This window comes from Alosa alosa, chromosome 12 (assembly GCF_017589495.1).
Source record: "Alosa alosa isolate M-15738 ecotype Scorff River chromosome 12, AALO_Geno_1.1, whole genome shotgun sequence".
NCBI classification, from domain to species: domain Eukaryota; kingdom Metazoa; phylum Chordata; class Actinopteri; order Clupeiformes; family Clupeidae; genus Alosa; species Alosa alosa.
Genome location: NC_063200.1, coordinates 928,458 through 949,763, shown reverse-complemented (window position 1 = coordinate 949,763; position 21,306 = coordinate 928,458). Strand labels below are relative to the sequence as shown.

Here is a 21,306-nt window from a genome sequence, read left to right as displayed (position 1 = left end):
TTATGATTATGATGATATCCAGACACCCAATGGGCCTGCCTGGCATAGTGCCACCACCTGGCCAAGCAGGACATGTGCCAGAAATTGTTAATGCTGCAACTTATTAATATGAAGCTTGGTAGGTATAAAATATTGGAAATCATTATTGTGATGATATTCACATGTGTAATTCAAATGCTTAGCATAGCGCCACCATCTGGCCAAGCATGAAATGTGCCAGAAATGTTCTATACTTTGAATGAATGGTCTGAAACTTAACAGGTTAATATATATTATGATTATGATGATATCCACACACCTAATGGGCCTGCCTGGCATAGCGCCACCACCTGGCCAAGCGAGAAATGTGCCAGAAATGGGCAATGCCTTAACTGTTTGATCTCAAACTTTATAAAATATTGGATATCAATATTCTGATGATATTAACATGTGTAATTCCCATGCATACCATAGTGCCACCATCTGGACAAGCAGGAAGTGTGTTAGAAATGTTCTATGCTTTGAATGAATGGTCTGAAACTTCTCAGGTTAATAAATATTATGATTATGATGACATCCAGCCACCCAATGGGCTTGCCTGGCATAGCACCCCCACCTGGCCAAGCAAGAAAATGTGCCAGAAAATAACATGCAACAACAAATAGCACACACATCAAATGTGTACATTTTACAAATGCAACGCGTCAGTGCTTTATGGGATTCCGAAATGTCACGAGTTGCGGACTGGAGGTGCTCGGGCCCACCATTGCCGCTTGTGGCTATATTTACATTCTGTTTTTATTCACATTTTACACAATGTCCCAACTTTTTCTGTTTTGGGGTTGTATTACCACCATGATGCGCTGTATGCGCTGTTGTTTAGACACAACTTAGAAACTGGTTAGTACTTTATGGGTTGCTTTGTGCTGTGTTGTTACCATGACTTTATCTGCTTATTGCAGATCTGTGCAATCTAATTTTTAATGAAGCAGAATACTCTTTGAAGCGCTCACTTGGCCCAGTGATGTTGTCTTTTATTCCATAAAATCAGACAAGAAGCCTATCAGCAAGTGATGTGTGTATGCAGTATTAGGAGCCTATCAGCAAGTGATGAGTGTATGCAGTATTAGGTTTACGGCCATATTTGAATGGCAAACTCCATGAGCAGCGATACTGTCTGTATCCTGTAAAGAGCTTCCTGTGGCTGCACGCCATGACGCACATGACAGTCCAGGTGTGGCTTTGAGATAGGCTGCTTGAAAGGTGTATGCAAACTTCACTCTTCTCTCTTTCTGCGTGTGTGTGTGTGTGTGTGTGTGTGTAGTGAATGAGAGAGAGACAGAGACTGATTAATTACCTGGGAGAAAAAATGAGAGCAATGAGTGGATGAATGTTATGTTATAATATTATTCCACTGCTTGTTGAATTTCCCATTGTCCCATGTATTAACCATACAGTATGTTATTTGCACACTCATGAAGTAGCTCTAATTTGTTGGCCATATCACACTTGAATATTAATTCGCTGAACTTGTTTTGAAGTTTAAATTAACCGTCATGTTGCATCAGAGCTGTAAAATACAGATGTTCAGAACATAATAATATTGTAGCATATGGTGGAGGTGGCTTTTTGCTCGTTGCATGGCAGTAGGTAAGTAAAAAAAAAACATGTTTCATCAGAATCCTGGGATATGCCTGCTTGACAACGGGAGAAATGGAACCTTCTATTTAGAACTAGTAATTGGCAGTTTGTCCTTCAAGTTGAGAAATTAGTTGATATGTGGCGGAAAGAAGTAGTTGTACAAACAAGACAGTTTTAGTGATTAAAATGTTTAAATTATAACAGAAGATGAACACAACGGAAGTGGCAACAGTGGAATAAGCAGAATAATGGACTCCACACGGTTTGGTTCACAGTTACGAGGTGTAACACCCCTCCACTGTCACGTCGGAACCAAACATTGTGTCGTCCATTATCCCTAACATCCTATCCCTAATTTACATAATAAATAACAAAAATATAAATAATAAACTAGAAAATGTAATTCCGAGGAATTACCAGTGCATGAAAATGCAAAATTAAATTAATGTAGAGATAGTTTCAATGGTTTTGCTTAGGCAAACATGGTTGTTGGAATGCTAAATAACGCTGTTTCTATGAAGGTTGCTAGGGTATTCATGTTGGTTGCTATGGAAACTGACATAGATGCCGTATTTCAATGGTTGCTATGTTGGTTGCTAGGTAGGTGGTGGTTTAATACGGTTGGCTGGAGGCATAGTTGATGATAACCGACAGTTGGAATTATGGCTGTAACAATATGCGATTCGAAACCGAAATCGCGACACTCATATCCACAAACCTGTGTCACGGTGTGAGGAGGCAGAACCGTGACACACACTTTCTAGTATTTCACGCAGTGCTTTGCAGCTTACGCGGCCACATAAGCAACACACATTGGGGGCAGCCGTGGCCTACTGATTCGAACCCCGACCAGTAGGCACGGCTGAAGTGCCCTTGAGCAAGGCACCTTACCCCTCACTGCTCCCGAGCGCCGCTGTTGTTGCAGGCTGCTCACTGCGCCGGGATTAGTGTGTGCTTCACCTCACTTTGTGTTCACTGTGTGCTGAGTGTGTTTCACTAATTCACGGATGGGGATAAATGCAGAGACCAAATTTCCCTCACAGGATCAAAAGAGTACTTACTCATCTCCCGCTTTACTTACCGGTAGACTACGTTGTCCAAAATAAATAAATAAATAATAATTTCATACCTCTCGTTGCTTGTAGACTATGTGTTCAACTTTACCAAACAGTATAAAAGTGAACTCCTCCTTGCCCCTGCTCTCTCTCGCTCTCCCTCCCTCTCCCTCTCTCGCTCCATGGACACACACGACTCAGCCAACACAATTCAAATAAAACATTCACAATTGTGAAAGTGAAAGGATGCATAGAAGACGACTAGCAGCTAGCTACATTACTATTACATCCACTTAGCATCACTAGCACGCTCCAAGCAGTTGCCTGCCTTGCCTGTTGACAAGGGTCGCCTCTGATGACCGGCTCCTAAAACCGTCCTGCACACACACGGGTGCACACACACCACACACACACACACACACACACAGGAGCTGTTTTAGTTCATAACAGGCTCCTAAAACTATCCTGCACACACACACACACACACACACACACACACACACACGAGTGCACACACACAGGAGCCGCTTCAGTTCATAATAGGCTCCTAAAACGGTCCTACTCATCCACTGCAGGCAAGTAGCAGCACTAGCAACGCTGGTTCACCACACACGTACAAACACACACATGCTCTAAAACCGCTGTTTCATCACCCAATTCTCATGACGCCTTTAGACCACTAATCTCCCTTTGTATCGTGATGAACGCTCGCAGGCATAGTGGAGCGACAGTAACATCACAGCGTGATAAGCGACTGGCGTGGTCCCAAACTGACTGGCATGATTCGATTCCCAAACTTGTCATTGCTTGTCCATGTCGCTTTCTCTTAAATACCAGCCAACGTTCATTTTGCTCAGTTCAATTTTGCAGTGTGTGTGGCAAGGGGAGGATCTTCTTGGGGAACCTGTTAACACTCCATTTAACTTCACAGGACCGAGCGTTGCAGGAGAACAGGGACGTGTAAGACACACACACACGAGGCCATTTGTGGCGCAGCATGGTGTACCGCATAACTATATCAATCACTCAAAAACGCCTGCGGGGAAAAGTGTCCATTGTCAACTCTGCTCATTTTGTTCCTTTTAATTTGATTTGTGAAACTAAAGAAAACAAACATAACGCACACGCACAATTGCACAACTCCTCTGTGCTAATCACCACCATGAGTGGGAGTGCATATTTGCATAGGCTTTGATGACATGAAAGACAAATAGTTTGCCAACAATTATCAAAGCATGATTGGGACCTGAAGAGTATGACGTGTGTGTGTGGGCGTGTGCTCATACTGCTGTGTTTGAACAAGTCCCCCTACTGGAGGGGAGGGTGGTGTTTAGGATATGACAGTGCTGAGAGTTGCAATCATCAGGAAATATTCCACTTGCACACACGGCTTTGAGGAGAGGCAGCAGGAATAATGATGATAATGACTGAGGTATAAGGAACAAAGCCTCTAGAGATATAGAGATGTATACCCTCACAATAGAGACCTACAGTATACCCTCACCATAGAGACCCTCACCATAGAGACCTATACCCTCACCATAGAGATGTATACCCTCACCATAGAGACCCTCACCATAGAGACCTATACCCTCACCATAGAGATGTATACCCTCACCATGGGACCCCTCACCATGAGACCTATATGCCTCACCACCATAGGATGTATACCCTCACCATAGAGACCCCCTCACCATGCCTATGCCCTCACCATAGAGGATGTATGCCCTCACCATAGAGACCCTGCACCATTATGTATACCCTCACCATAGGATGTACCTCACCATAGCCCCCTCACCATAGGGACCTATGCCCTCACCATGGAGGATGTATGCCCTCACCATAGAGACCCTCACCATAGGACCTATGCCCTCACCATAGAGACCCTCACCATGGGGACCTATGCCCCTCACCATGAGACCTATGCACCATCAGACCTAGGACCCTCACCATAGAGACCTATACCCTCACCATAGAGACCCTCACCATAAAGACCTATACCCTCACCATAGAGACCTACAGTATTCCCTCACCATAGAGATGTATACCCTCACCATAGAGATGTATCCCTTACCATAGAGACCTACACCCTCACCATAGAGATGTATACCCTCACCATAGAGACCTATACCCTCACCATAGAGACCTATACCCTCACCATAGAGACCTATACCCTCACCATAGAGACCTATACCCTCACCATAGAGACCTACAGTATACCCTCACCATAGATGTATACCCTCACCATAGAGACCTATACCCTCACCATAAAGACCTACAGTATACCCTCACCATAAAGACCTATACCCTCACCATGAGACCTGCAGTGTTCCCTCACCATAGGGATGTGCCCACTCACCATGAGGGTACACCTCACCATAGAGATGTATGCCTCTCCCCTCACCATAGAGACCCCTCACCATGGGGACCTATGCCCTCACCATGGGACCCTCACCATGTACCCTATGCCCTCACCATAGATGACCTATGCCCTCACCCATAGAGACCTATGCCACCCTCACCATGGGGATGTATGCCCTCACCCTGAATAGACCTGCAGTATTGCCACTCACCATAGGGGATGTATGCCCTCACCATAGGGACCTATGCCCTCACCATGAGACCCCTCACCATAGGACCTACCCTCACCATGAGATGTATGCCCTCACCATAGGACTACCCTCACCATGGATACCTATACCCTCACCATAGAGATGTATGCCCTCACCATAAGGACCTATGCCTACAGTATTCCCTCACCCATAGGATGTATGCCCTCACCATGGGGACCCTGCACCCTCATCATGATACCTATGCCCTCACCATGAGGACCTGCATGTATGCCCTCACCATAGAGGATGCCTCACCATGGATGCCTATACCCTCACCATAGAGATGTATACCCTCACCATAGAGACCCTCACCATAGATACCTATACCCTCACCATAGAGACCTATACCCTCATCATAGAGATGTATACCCTCACCATAGAGACCTACAGTATACCCTCACCGTAGAGACCTATACCCTCACCATAAAGACCTATACCCTCACCCCTCACCATATGGGTCAGTGTTTCATACACTCCTTGCAACATTGCATTTCGGTCGTTCATTTTACTGAAAGAGATACACATGCCAGGTATGTATCCACCCGCTGCCTGCAGCCTACCTCCAAAGCTACTGTCAGATTATGTTCCAAGGACACAACTTGCCTATTGTGTATCAACAATACACAAAAGAGAGGGACAGGTCAGAGCAGCACAGGTGAGAGGGACAGGTGAGAGAGAGTGAGAGAGTGAAAGAATTGTGAATGAGCTTTATAGTCTACTGTATGTCTCCTGTCCTTGTCCTATGCCAGCATCCTTTGTTTATCCTTGAATTCAATGAAAGCCTGTCTTTTGCCTGTCTAGATGCCTTTTGCCTATCACCAGGTGTGAAATGTTAATATTTGTAGAACAGCATGTGTCCAGGCCTCTGAAGGACTTCCCAGGAAAGGGGGTAGTTTTAATTAAAAGACAATAGAAGCTGGCCAGACTTGACGTCACCCAAAAGGCCACATCCTCCACACACCACACCTTTACCTTGCATATTCATACTAGTAGGTCACTCCTTGTATTTGTGTGTAACTTTAAATATGGTAGACTGTTTCTGTGTAGTCAGAGAAGTCAGAGAATACTGAGAATCTGGTGAAATCCATGATGGGATGAAACAAACATGTACTTCTCTCCCTTGAGGGCCACTGGCCCCTCATTGAAAAGAATAAATGCCTGGATCCTGATCTTGCATCGTCCTGATTGAGTCTTAAGAGAAATATGGTAGTAAAAATATACTATCAAGAGGGACAGGAGCAAGAGGGACAGGTGAGAGCAGCACAGGTGAGAGGGACAGGTGAGAGAGAGTGAGAGAGGGACAGGTGAGAGAGAGTTATCCGGGGTGAACGAGTGTGAGGGTTCTCAGAAGTGTTGTTAGAGAAGTGGACTCTGAGTGTGCTACTCGAGGTGCAAGAGAATGGTGGAGGAAGATGCTTCAAAGAGGACGTGTGTGTGTGTGTGTGTGTGTGTTGCGTGTGTGTGTCGTGTGTGCGTGTGTATGCATATGTGTGTGTGTGTGTGTGTGTGTGCTTGCATGCATGTGTGTGTGTGTATGTGTGCTTGCATGTGTGTGTGTGTGCTTGCATGCATGTGTGTGTGTGTGTGTATGTGTGCTTGCATGTGTGTGTGTGTGTGCTTGCATGTGTGTGTGTGTGTGTTTGCATTTGTGTGTGTGGTGCTTGTGTATGCTTGCTTGTGTGTATGTGTGCTTGCATGTGTGTGTGTGTGTGTATGTGTGCTTGCATGTGTGTGTGTGTGCTTGCATGTGTGTGTGTATATGTGTGCTTGCATGTGTGTGTGTGCATATATGTGTGTGTGTGTGCATATGTGTGTGTGTGTGTGTGTGTGCTTGCATGTGTGTGTGTGTGCTTGCATGTGTGTGTGTGTGTGTGTGTGCTTTCATGTGTGTGTGTGTGCGTGTGCTTGCATGTGTGTGTGTGTGTGTTCTTTCATGTGTGTGTGTGTGCGTGTGCTTGCATGTGTGTGTGTGTGTGTGTGCATGTGTGTGCGTGTGTGCATATGTGTGTGTGTGCTTGCATGTGTGTGTGTGCATGTATGAGACAGAGAACAATAACACCAGGAGTCCACCAAAAGGGTTCCCCAAAGCATAAAGCCAGACAAGAGATTCTCTCTATGATGTTCCCTACACACAAGGTCATTCAACATCCAGTAAACTTACTACTGAACTTGGAGGGCATTTTAAAGAGGCTTAATGTTTACTTTAACAGATGTCTCCCATTACCGACATCCTAATTATATGAAGTGAATGTGTATCTGGCGTTATTAGTTGGCTGGATGCTTTTCGGAATGTCCTCCAGTAGAAATGGCCAAGGTCTGTATGTGGGGGAGGTGCTCAATTGAAGACTGAATTCTCCTTCCAACTGATTAATTCCCACGAGATTGTGCGGTAGTTGCAAATCATTGGGAGGAGATGACACGATGAAAAGGCAGCTTATTGCCTCAGCGCGGAGAAACGCTCATTGTGTTACCTTGGCTACGCCAGTGATGACATCAGCAGGACGAGAGCCAGATCAAGAGTTGGCCATAGCTAAAACACATTCACTTCATCTTCCACACACACACACACACACTCATATATGCACACACACAAACACACACACACACCCTATTCATCTCTCTCTCTCACTCACACTCACACACACATACACCTCTCTTTTGAACTGACTTTACAACTGTGGCAGGCAGAGGGACTGAAATCATCTCTCCATTTTCATCGTCGTTTAACAGCTTTTCCTTTTTTTACCAAAGCCAAGGACAAACAGAGAGACTGCAGCACGTGGTATGTACAGTATTCACATACATCAGAAAAGCCTGTTTGCATAGGCATCTCAAGAACAATCCCAAGTTGCATTTCTTTTCTTTAAAAAGACACTATTTGCTGAAGAAAAAGCTAAAAATCTGAAAATCTACTAGAATGGCTACTAGCATTCTATGTCATAAATCTTCTCTGCAATAAATCTTTCAATCCATCATGAAAACATTTCCATCATGAAAACATTTCCTTTTTCCAAACACATGAAATAGAGAGAATAGGAAAGAGAATGGTGGAATGGAGTGAGAGTGTGTGTGTGTGTGTGAGTGTGTGAGTGTGTGTGTATGTGAGTGTGTGTGTGTGTGAGTGTGTGTGTGTATGTGAGTGTGTGTGTGTGTGTGTGTGAGTGTGTGTGTGTATGTGAGTGTGTGTGTGTGTGTGTGTGTGTGTGTGTGGGTGTGTGTGTGTGTGTATGTGTGTGTGTGTGTGTGTTTGAGTGTGTGGGTGTGTGTGTGTGTGTGTGGGTGTGTGTGTGTGTGGGTGTGTGTGTGTGTGTGTTTGAGTGTGTGTGTGTGGCTGGATGTGTGTGTGTCTGTGTGTGTGTGTGGGGTCTTAAAGAGAGGCTACAGTGGAATGAGATTCTCAGCTTGAGTACCAAAGAGAGCGTAGAGATCCCATACAACCCCATACCATCCCCATGCCATCCCCAATACCATCCCCATGCCATCCTCATGCCAACCCCAATACCATCAATACCATCCCCATACCATCCTCATGCCAACCCCAATACCATCAATACCATCCCCATGCCATCCCCATGCCATCCCCATGCCAACCCCAATACCATCAATACCATCCCCATACCATCCCCATGCCAACCCCATACCATCAATACCATCCCCATACCATATCCATGCCAACCCTATACCATCCTCATTCCAACCCCAATACCATCAATACCCCATACCATCAATACCATCCCCATGCCAACCCCATACCATCCCATGCCAACCCCAATACCATCAATACCATCCCCATACCATCCCCATGCCATCCTCATACCATCCCCATACCAACCCCAATGCCATCAATACCATCATGCCGTCCCATGCCATCCCATGCCTGACCCCAATGCCATCGAGTGCCATCCTATACCATCCCATACTCAGAAGCCCCAATACCATCAATACCATCCCCATGCCAGCCCAATGCCATCAATGCCATCCCATCACCATATCCATTATCTCATCACCCAACCCAATGCCATCAATACCATCCCCATGCCATCCCCATTACCGTCCCATGCCATATCCATACCATCCCATACCATCCCCATTACCGTCCCCATTTTGTCCCATACCATCCCATACCATCCATGCCATCCCAGCCTGCATCCCATACCATCCCCATACCATATCCATGCCATCCCCATACCATCCCCATACCATATCCATGCCATCATCTCATATGCACTCTCATCTTCAGACTGGTGACCCTGACCACTATGGACACAGACATCCCTCTACACTCTACAGACAGCACTCTACAGACAGCCTCTACACTCTACAGACAGCACTCTACACTCTACAGACAGCGCTCTACAGACGGCCTCTACCTCTACAGATAGCCTCTACACTCTACAGACCCAGCCTCTACAGGCAGCATTCTACACTCACAGACAGCCTCTGAGACAGCCTCTACACTCTACAGACAGCCTCACCACACTTTACAGACAGCCTCTACAGAAACACTCCTGCACTGAGAATGTAGGAAACTATGAACATGTGATGCCAGACCAAGGTGCGCGGCAGGCACCTGGCACTACCGTGGGGATCAGAGGGTGGTACAGAGGGCACCTGGGCATCCGGGGAGGTGGCTGGGGTGGCGTGGGTGGTGGTGAGGGTGGCGTGGGTGGTGGTGAGGGTGGCATGGGTGGCGTGGGGTGGTGTGGCGTGGGTGATGGTGAGGGTGGCATGGGTGATGGTGAGGGTGGTGTGGGTGGCGTGGTGATGGGCGGTGGCATGGGTGATGGTGAGGTGGTGAGGTGGCGTGGTGGTGGGGGTGGTGAGGTGGCGTGGGTGATGGTGGTGGCGGGTGGTGGTGATGGTGTGGCGTGGATGGTGGTGGCATGGTGATGGTGGTGGTATTGGGTGGCGTGGTGATGGTGGCGTGGTGATGGTGTGGTGGTGATGGTGTGCGAGGTGGCATGGGTGGTGGTGAGGGTGGCATGGGTGATGGTGAGAGTGGCATGGGTGGTGGTGAAGTGGCGTGGGTGATGGTGAAATTAACATGCGTTGGGCGTGGTGATGGTGTGGCGTGGTAATGGTGTGGCATGGGTAGTGGTAATGGCGTGGAATGGTGTGGCATGGAATGATGGTGAGGGTAACATGAGTAAAGCGTGGAAATGATGGTGGAAATGGCGTGGGTGATGAAGTCAATGGCGATGGTGGTGAGGGTGGCATGGGTGGTGGTGAGGGTGGCATGGGTGATGGTGAGGGTGGCATGGGTGGTGGTGAGGGTGGCATGGGTGATGGTGAGGAGTGGCGTGGGTGATGGTGTGGCATGGGTGGTGGTGAGGGTGGTGTGGGTGGCATGGGTGATGGTGAGAGTGGCGTGGGTGATGGTGTGGCGTGGGTGATGGTGTGGCATGGGTGATGGTGTGGCGTGGGTGATGGTGTGGCATGGGTGGCGTGGGTGATGGTGTGGCGTGGGTGGGTGTGGCATGGGTGGTGGTGTGGGCGTGGGTGGTGGTGTGGCATGGGTGGTGGTGAGGGTGGCATGGGTGATGGGTGAGGGCGTGGTGTGGGTGGTGTGGTGAAGGTGGCATGGGTGATGGTGAAGGTAAAGTGGGCATGGGTGATGGTGAGCATGGGTGGTGGTGATGGTGGGTGATGGGTGATGGTGGGTGATGGTGTGGCGTGGGTGATGGGGTGGCATGGGTGGTGGTGAGGGTGGCATGGGTGATGGTGAGAGTGGCGTGGGTGATGGTGTGGCGTGGGTGATGGTGTGGCATGGGTGGTGGTGAGGGTGGCATGGGTGATGGTGAGAGTGGCGTGGGTGATGGTGTGGCGTGGGTGATGGTGTGGCGTGGGTGGTGGTGAGGGTGGCATGGGTGATGGTGGTGGCGTGGGTGATGGTGTGGCGTGGGTGATGGTGTGGGTGGCATGGGTGGTGGTGAGGGTGGCATGGGTGGCGTGGGTGATGGTGAGAGTGGGTGTGGGTGATGGTGTGGCGTGGGTGGTGGTGAGGGTGGCATGGGTGGCGTGGGTGATGGTGAGAGTGGCGTGGGTGATGGTGTGGCGTGGGTGGTGGTGAGGGTGGCATGGGTGATGGTGAGGGTGGCGTGGGTGATGGGGTGGCGTGGGTGACGGTGAGGGGAAGGGGCTTAACACCTGGAGCGAGGGTGAGAGGTCCGATGGGACTGGCATGTTGGCGCCAGCTTGTCGGAGCTGATAAGTCCAGTGTCAGGAAGGACCTTCTCCACGAGGACACACGGACACACACACACCGTACACGTACACGTACACACACACACACACACACCGCACGTACACACACACACACACACACACACACACACACACACACACACCTGTCTACACACACACACACACGTACACACACACACACTGTGTGTTCTGTGTGTTACTGGGTTTCATTGTTGGTGCATGTTCTGTGTTCTATGTGTTATTGGGTTTCATTGTTGGTGCATGTTCTGTGTGTTATTGGGTTTCATTGTTGGTGCATGTTCTGTGTGTTGTTGGTGCATGTTCTGTGTTTTATGTGTTATTGGGTTTCATTGTTGGTGCGTGTTCTATGTTCTATGTGTTATTGGGTTTCATTGTTGGTGTCGGATGTTCTGTGTTCTATGTGTTTTCGGGTTTCAGTATTGGTGCATGTTCTATGTGTTTTCGGGTTTCAGTATTGGTGCATGTTCTATGTGTAATTGGGTTTCATTGTTGTTGCATGTTCTATGTGTAATTGGGTTTCATTGTTGTTGCATGTTCTATGTTCTAAGTGTTATTGGGTTTCATTATTGGTGCATGTTCTATGTTCTATGTGTTATTGGGTTTCATTGTTGGTGCATGTTCTGTGTTCTATGTGTTACTGGGTTTCATTGTTGGTGTCGGATGTTCTGTGTTCTATGTGTTATTGGGTTTCATTGTTGTTGCATGTTCTATGTTCTACGTGTTATTGGGTTTTATTATTGGTGCATGTTCTATGTTCTATGTGTTATTGGGTTTCATTGTTGGTGCATGTTCTGTGTTTTATGTGTTATTGGGTTTCATTGTTGTTGCATGTTCTATGTTCTACGTGTTATTGGGTTTCATTGTTGGTGCATGTTCTGTGTTTTATGTGTTACTGGGTTTTATTATTGGTGCATGTTCTATGTTCTATGTGTTATTGGGTTTCATTGTTGGTGCATGTTCTGTGTTTTATGTGTTATTGGGTTTCATTGTTGTTGCATGTTCTATGTTCTACGTGTTATTGGGTTTCATTGTTGGTGTCGGGTGTTTGCCGCCGGTTTGGGGTTCTTTCACGCAGCAAAGAAATTCTGTTGTTTTCTATAACTGTTATGTTGATCTATGTTATACAGTAAACTACTGAGACCTATTTTGAGTACTTCCCTAGTTCAATGGTTCCGTAGCCTCAATCATCCCCATATGGGCCAATTTGGAGTAATAGCTGAGACTATTTAATGGGGTAGCTCAGCTCCCATTGGGTGCGTGGTATGGGACAGATGATAGAGATGGTAGGGGAAAGACTCTCCTGTTTAAAGGCAGAGTAAGTGAGTGAGTATTAGGCTGATACTTTGACTGTGCATTGTTTGTGCTATTTGTTGTTTGTTTTTGGTAGGGAAAAGTATTTTGTTTATTAGTGTTGCTATTTTTGAATGTGTTGACATAAATCATGTTGTTATGTTGATTTAATAAATCATTTATCAGAACCAACATCCACCTCTCCTGCCAGAGCCTTTTGTCCATTACCAACTAACAGGTCGTACCAACACAGCAGGCCTTGCCACACACACACACACACACACACACACACAAACCTACACAAGCACACACACACAAGCATTAATGGCGTGGGGGATGTGGCTGTTAGAGCGTACACACACACACACACACACACACACACTTACACACACACACCTGCTGGACACACACACACACACACCCCCACACACATTTTTACACAGTCAAGCGTGGGGAAAATTCACACTTTTGCTGGAACCGATTCTATCCCCACACTTTTTTCAGATTAAAATGAAAGAAAATATGGAAATAAGCGGCCCGTGAAGGTTGGAACCGTTATCTACCATAGCCACACAGAGAGACACAAATAGATCTGTTGATTGACGGTCATCCAGCCAATCACATCAAGTTAGAAGAACCAAAGCAGCTCTGATCAAATTCAAAGTGTCGTCTTTCAAGGCTGTGCTGCTGCTTGGGTCTGCATTATAACATCCGCAGTGAGCAGATTTCAGGTAGAATTTAAATTATAATTGTTATCGTGATATGCTAATTTAGTAAAACAAAATTAACTGTCTGACTGACAGTTTTTGCCACAATGTAGAAATGCAGGGGAGTCAACGTGAAGCGGGGGGCGCGCAAGGCACTTGTTGTTTCTGCAGAAAGACCTTATACTGTTCTCAGAGCATTATGCTTTCTCTGTCTATGATCTGCAGCTTTTTTCTCAAACTATGGGCCTCCTCAACAATTAACTTACTGGTCCACGTAGCCGCGAAATAAAGTTATGCCCGGTGCTTCACACCTTTGATCATTTGCAGCAAGATTGAATTGTATGGAACCGCGGACTGAAAAAAAATAAACTGGGCTAAAATTTTCCCCAATCAGAATATTAATTTGGTGTCATCAACTATATAGACATAGCCCAGTCAGCACACATACGTCTCCAAGATGCTTGGAAAATATCTGAACAGCTTAATTACATCGCGTTCCATATAGAACGCGTCTTATTTGACCTGATCGCATTACAAGCGTCGGACATTTCACTGTCAATGTGTGTCGTAGTGCTACATCTACTGGAGATCTTAAAGGAGAATTCCGGTGTGATATTGACCTAAAGTGTATTGAAACATGATACCGAGTGTGAACGTATGTCTCATAGCCCATCTCGGCTTGTCCCCTGCACTCCAAAATCTGGCGCTAGTTAGCCGATGCTACCAACAGCTTTTTCAATAGTGGTGCTTCGGCATCGGGCTAGCCATGCAAATAAATCACTGTTTTACACCCATTTACGAGGCTCAATGTATCTCCACACTTCATTGGTAGACTTCCGGGGCCCTGACATTTAAAATGAGACATTGAGAACTTTGAAAAAAAGCACTGGTAGTTTACTTACAAGATGATTTATACAGACAGTATCTTCAAAGTTTAGCGTTTGCAGCCATCTTGAATTTAGTCACAATAAGTCGAAAACGGTAAGAATGAACAGGTATGATAAGGGATCAGATTCCAAAAAGTAATTCAGTGGAAATGCATGGATTCCAGTTGCTGCTACTGGAAGAAACTGGAATCCATGCATTTCCACTGAATTATTTTTGGAATCTGATCCCTTATCATACCTGTATATATATATACTTTTGCCTTTGTTTTTGCTTACTAATTATTCTTTATTTTTAAATGATTTTACCTTGTGTTTTATGTTTTCTTTTTATTATGATCTTTACCTTTTAACTATTCTTTGACTATATTGCCCTTCTATGCTTTTATTTGTTATTATTGTTTGGTTTTGTTTATGTAAAGCACATTGAAAGACCTCTGTGTATGAAATGTGCTATATAAATAAACTTGACTTGACTTGACTTTGACTTGACACACACACACACACACACACACACAGGTTGCCTGATCCCTGGACACATAGCATACACCTGGAGACAGACAATCACTAACTTTTCAAAGTGTGTGTGTGTGTGTGTGTGTGTGTGTGACAGAATGTGCCTTTACTATTAATCAGCAGTAGACCCAAAGCTGCCAGGGCACTGAGAGAGAGAGAGGATGGGAGAGAGAGGATGGGAGAGAGAGGGAGGGAGAGAGAGAGGGAGGGAGGGAAGGAGAGAGAGAGAAAAAAGGAGAGAGAGAAAGAAAGAGAGATGGAAGGAGAGAGAGAAAGAAAGAGAGACAGAGAGAATAAAAAGATCCTTTTGAAATTCCAATCCAAATTTGGCTTAAAATATTCTCATCAGTGGGGCACACTTACAAATCAGGAATTGGATAAATGGGAAAAACATCCAATTGAGACCCTGCACGTTGAGTTCTGCAAAACCATCCTAAAAGTCCATCGGCATTCAACAAACAAACAGGGCAGAATTAGGCAATATCCTCTTCTAATTAAAATTCAAAAGCAGCAAAGCGTGAGTTGAGCAAAGACAAGACCTCTTCTACCAACCTGGTCCACAGCCAACCTTTTCTACTAACACGTACTAACACCCCAGGCATGCAAGACCAGGTCCAAATTACCCAACATACTCCACCAAAGCAAATTTCCTCATATTTAAAAGATAATTATTATCAACATTGGCAATCAAAAACCAAATCACAAAGCAAAATGCAATGCTATTTGACCCTAGACAGAGAGTATACATTTGCAAATTACCTGACTAAAATTAAAGAAACCAATTTGAGAAACATTTTGACGAAAATACAGACTCAGCAACCACCGCTTAGCTATAGAAACTGGCAGACACAAGAAAACCTGGCTGCCCAAAGAGGAACGCTTTTGTAAGCAGTGCGATGGCAATGTTGTTGAAACTGAACTACTTCCCAAAATTTGAAGAAAAATATCCTAATTTTATGACTCTACCAATCCAAACCAAATTACCTTTTATTTTGGGTAAAGACAAATCCAGCTGTATCATAGCTGCCCAGTACATCCTTGCCTGTCACCAACTGAGGGATAGTGAGTGACTTACATTGAACCTACATTTGTACATATCCTCACACAGAAACACACACGCACGCACACACACACTGATATATCTCTAGCCACACACACACGCACGCTCACTATCCTCTGTTTAAAAATGAAATGACATTACGATAATTATGACCGCCGCACAGCGAAGCTTTAGTTTAGTCAGATTTTTTTTTTTTTTCTTTTTCGCATGTCCAAATTTCCGTCAAGGATTCCCGGGACACTGTAAGACCGGGGTACACGAAACTTGGTGGGCATGTAACCCCACATTGATAGCATGGAACCTCCTTTTTTCGTTTTGATCTGTAGCCCCCCGCTGGACTGGACCCCCGAAGAAGGGTAGGGCAGACACAGTTTTCTGTGAATATCTTGAGAACCGTGGGGTTTAGGAGGACCATTTTTTTGTATGTTGATCTCAAAGGGCCATGTCAACCCATTCCACAACCACTCATTTCATGTATAGCGCCACCTAGTTAAACACAAAAAGTAGTTAAACACAAAAAAACTGCCGCGAAAAATGAGGATCATTATGTTGAATGCAAATCGCTTCAGGTATCTGTGACCTAACATAGTCCAAAACTGTCAACCTATCCCTTTACCACTTATTTCATGTATAGCGTTAAAAATTAAAAGGAAAAGTGTAGGATCATTATGACACCCTATCTGAATGACATATTTTACCAATTTAAGTCCAAGTTTCAAGTGGAAATAAGTCCGTTCATGGGGGCCAGTCTAGTCAATAAATTAAAAGGCTTTATGTTACTATACACCAACTGGCCTGTAAAGGTGGCAAGTGTTCGGAGACAGTTTTCCAATGTCCAGGATGTTATATCTCCCTACAGCTTGGTGTAACCTGGTAGGGTCTAGGAGGTCCACCTTTTTTTGTATGTTGGTCTTAAATGGGGCATGTCAGCTGTGTTCACCTATCCCATTCAGTGCCACTTATTTCATGGTATAAGCTGGTGGAGCCACCTAGTTAAAAATTAAAAAGCAAAACATTAGCTCAGCAGGAGGTTGTTTCCCTGCACCACGGGGTCAGATGGTCGAAACCTGTATTGAGTCTCCCTTGGCCCACCAGAGTTGTGTCAGCGACATTTCACTGGATTGTTGCTGTAAAGTCATCTGCACGAATGCTGCTTGAGGTAAAACAGAGAAGTCCAGTAGCCAGTTGCAGGATCATCCCAGTTAAGTTTGCAGATGAGTTGTTGTGGTATTATGGTGTTGAATGCAGAACTGAAGTCTATAAACAGCAATCTCTCACATATGAGTCTCTCTTTTTTCCAGGTGGGTGAGGGCTGGGTGGAGGGCAGAGCAGGTGCATCCTCTGTAGACAGCCTTGATGATGTTCGCCAGACATCCTTAAGTTTTCCGCACAGATCCTTCAGCGCACGACCTGGGATGTTGTCTGGACCCTGTTGCCTTCTGGTGTTGATAGCAGCAAGTGTCCTCTTCACGCTATAGTCGGCAGAGAGGCACAGGGCTGCTCATGTAGAGGGGGATGGGTCTTCTGTGGGCAGGTGCTGTTTTATTAGCTTCAAAGCGAGCAAAAGCGCGGTTCAGGTTGTTGAGCAGAGGGATGTTGCTCTCACAGCTTTCCGTGGACCTTTGCCATAGGCGCTCAAGTGGGGTTATCTTGTGAGTGTATTCCTTTTTTGCTTCCTTTGATGCCACGGGACAGGTTGGCTCTTTCGCTGTTTTCATGCCAGCTTCATCCCCAGCTCTGTAGGTGGCTTTGTCTCTGGCCCTCAATAAAATAATTTTACAGTGTCTGTATACTCCTCTATGTCTGTCCGGTTGTTGTAAGTGGCTGCCTCTTCTTTTCCCAGTCTGTTGTGTCAAAGCAGTCTTGAAGAGCATCGAGGCTCCCCTCAGGCCACACTTTTTTTACCTGCTTACTTACCCGTTTGTTCGCTTACCTTTGTCTGTACATTAGCAACTGAAAGTCCAATGGACCAGGTCCAGGATGTTATCTCCTCTTGTTGGAAAAATCAACATGCTGGTGTAGCTTTGGAAGTACCAGTTTGAGATCCATGGTTAAAATCTCCAGTGAAGATGGTGAAACCGTCTGGGTGCCGCCTGTTGTTCACTGACAGCCTGGTAAAGAGCCGCGTTCTTATCGCTGTTGTTGTTGGTAGGCGGGATGTATACGCAGAATCGCAGTAATTTCCCTTGGCAGGTAAAAAGGACGGCACTTTATGATCATAAACTCTGCCGTGGTGAGCACCATTGATCCACGGATGTAAACACAGACATTTACCTCCCTTTACAATGGCCCTGAAAGACTGCTCCAGTTGTACAGCAGAGTCCGAATGTTGTCATTTAACCAAGAAAGACGAGCACACAGCAGTTGTCCGTTAGGGCATGTAACCCCACATGGATAGGCATATCTCTGGCTGACATGGTCAAAAAACTGCACGAAATTGAAAATGGAACCATGCCAAGTTTCGTGGACTTTTCGCTCATGGGGCCTTACAATAAAAATAATTTATGTTTAGTGACATTGTAACCCCACATGGATAGCATGATCTGTAGCCCACCCGCTGGACTTGACCCCCCGAAAGGAGGGTAGGGCAGACACAGTTTTCTGTGAATATCTTGAGAACCGTAGGGCCTAGGGTGACCAATTTTTTGCGTATGTTTGTCTCCAGGGGTCATGTAAACCCATTCCATATGCACATATGTGCATAAACAGATACACATGCACACACATACATTCACAGTAATCCTACGGATGATACATACTCACACAGTAGACATATATATGCATGCATGCACATGCACACACACAGGCACATAAACAGGCAGACACACAAGCACATGGCCATGCACGCACACACACCCACCCACACACACATAAACATAAACATGTACACGCACACATGCACACAATTCAAGAATTTCTCAGAATTATGAACAGGCAAGATGGGGGTGGGGTTGTATAAAATGTATATTACATGTGAAATCTATGAACTAATCATGTTTTGGTACTTGTTGTCTAGCAGATACCAGTGAAAATTGAGTGTGCATAATGCAATTCAGTGAGACTCATATATGCCTTTCAGCGTGACTTATTTTTGTGGAAAATATGTGCTGGACTGGGTGGCGGTCATATTTTGTACCGCTCTGCGGTACATCTAGTTTATACTATAGGTTGCCTATATAAATTTTTAGGCACATAATTCACTGTTACATTCCTTGTCTGTTGTTATGTCCATGTCTTATACCTGTATGTTCAATGTATGTAATAATTGCTTTGGCAATACAAATGTCTAACTATTTGTCATGCCAATAAAGCATTTTTGAATTGAAAAGAAAGAGAGGAGAGAGAGAAAGAGAGAGAGAGAGAGAGAAAGATAGAGTGGGAGAGGAGAGAGAGAGCGCGGGACTGAGAGAGAGAGAAAAAGAGAGAGTGAGAGGGAGAGTGAGAGAGAGAGTGGGAGAGGGAGAGAGAGAGATGGAGAGAGAGAAAGAGAGACATGCAGACAGACGAACAGGGCACTCCTCGTTTCACACTGCACACCTCAGCACCTCAGCAGTGAGAGGGGTTACCGCGGTTACCATGATGAGTCATCAGTCGAGCCTCTCCTACAGCGCACAAACTCCGCCTCCCTCAGCCAGCCCTTCACTGCCACCTAGTGGAGCAAAGCAGAACTGCAACCCCACAGTGAGCTACTGAAAGTCCCGGGCCATTAAATAGAAGCTTACGCACTTCACACGACTGAAACATCACAGCTTTTGAAACAAAAACAAAACATTCCTACACAGTATTTAGATGTTAAAACGGTCTTTGATTTCTCAGCCCCCGCGCAAGTTACAGGCACAAATACGGCCCTGTAGACGTGCCTGCTTTATGGTCATGCCCTTCCCAAAACACACATTTTTTCCTAACGACTTGTAATGAGGGCTGCCCCAACATTGAGACTCTAAACAAAAACAAACGGTTTACACCCAGACATGTGGTTTAATGGTGTGGAAAAGATCACCTTCAGCAGTTAGGGAGGGGGGTGGGGGGCTCTCTGTAAGCTATGGGAGTGGAATCTCTCCTGCAGAACGTGTAGTGGTGGAGCAATCACTTTTAGTACATCATTACTATTACTCATGTATACATATATCATTATCATTATCATCATCACACATCTGTGTGTGTGTGTGTGTGTGTGTGACAGAGAGGGGGGGGTCACCTCATTATTCTTTGTATGCTATTGTGTAATTTTTCCAACATCAGTTATTTTCTACAAAAATGTAGGTTTTGCAATAATATTATACGCTGTACAGTCATCCTGCCAATGCATTAATATTATACGCTGTACAGTCATCCTGCCAATGCATTAAGAAACTGTGTAAGACCAAGAGAGAGAGAGAGGGGAGGGGGGAGTGACTGTGTGTGAGAGAAAGTTAGAATGTGTGTGTGTGTGTGATTCCCTGGAGTGTCTCTGCACGCACCTCTACATGGAGTCTGCTTCTCAGTCAGATCTGCCAGCTCAGTGCTGCAATTAGAAACACACACATACACACACGCACGCACGCACACGTCTCCTCCATAAGATCAGGGCTGGCAGAGAGACAGGGGGAAACGGACATGTTCCTGCCCACACACACACACACACACACACACACACACACTCACACACACACACACAGAACAGACACTCATGTGGCCATTAAAGCTGCTGCTGGCTGGCGGGCCTCCCTCTTCGGGCCAGCAGGATGCTCAAGCGTATGCACACTCACACGTGTGACGTCAATCACAAACCCCTGCAGCATGCATGCAGGGCACACACACAAACACACACACATACATACACACACATGCATGTGCATGCAGGGCACACACACACACACACACACGCATGTGCATGCAGGGCACATAAACACACACACACACACACACACACACACACACTCATTAATATTGACACACAGCAGCAACGCAGCTCCTTCCTGAGTCCCGAACAAGGGACTCATTAGAACAAGCGCACGCTAACATTAACATCACACACACACACAAGCACATGCTAACATTAACATCACACAAACACACACAAGCACACACCACACGCTAACATTAACATACTTTGACTCATCTGGACTCATTAGAACAAGCACACGCTAACATTAACATCACTGGACTCATTAGAACAAGCAAACGCTAACATTAACATCACTGGACTCATTAGAACAAGCACATGCTAACATTAACATCACACAAACACACACACAAGCACACGCTAAGCATTAACATCACTGGACTCATTAGAACAAGCACACGCTAACATTAACATCACTGGACTCATTTGAACAAGCACACGCTAACATTAAC

General features: G+C 45.8%; 1 protein-coding gene across 1 annotated transcript; it reads right to left on the bottom strand.

Annotated features, from left to right (window-relative positions):
• Positions 1-9,781: 9,781 nt before the first annotated feature.
• On the bottom strand, positions 9,782-11,470 carry LOC125304773 (uncharacterized histidine-rich protein DDB_G0274557-like). The gene is made up of 2 exons (XM_048259272.1): positions 10,800-11,470; positions 9,782-9,863 (listed from the first exon to the last, which is right to left on the bottom strand). Exons 1-2 carry the CDS (start codon positions 11,468-11,470, stop codon positions 9,782-9,784), a joined length of 753 nt encoding a protein of 250 aa, XP_048115229.1.
• Between the last annotated feature and the right edge of the window lie 9,836 nt (positions 11,471-21,306).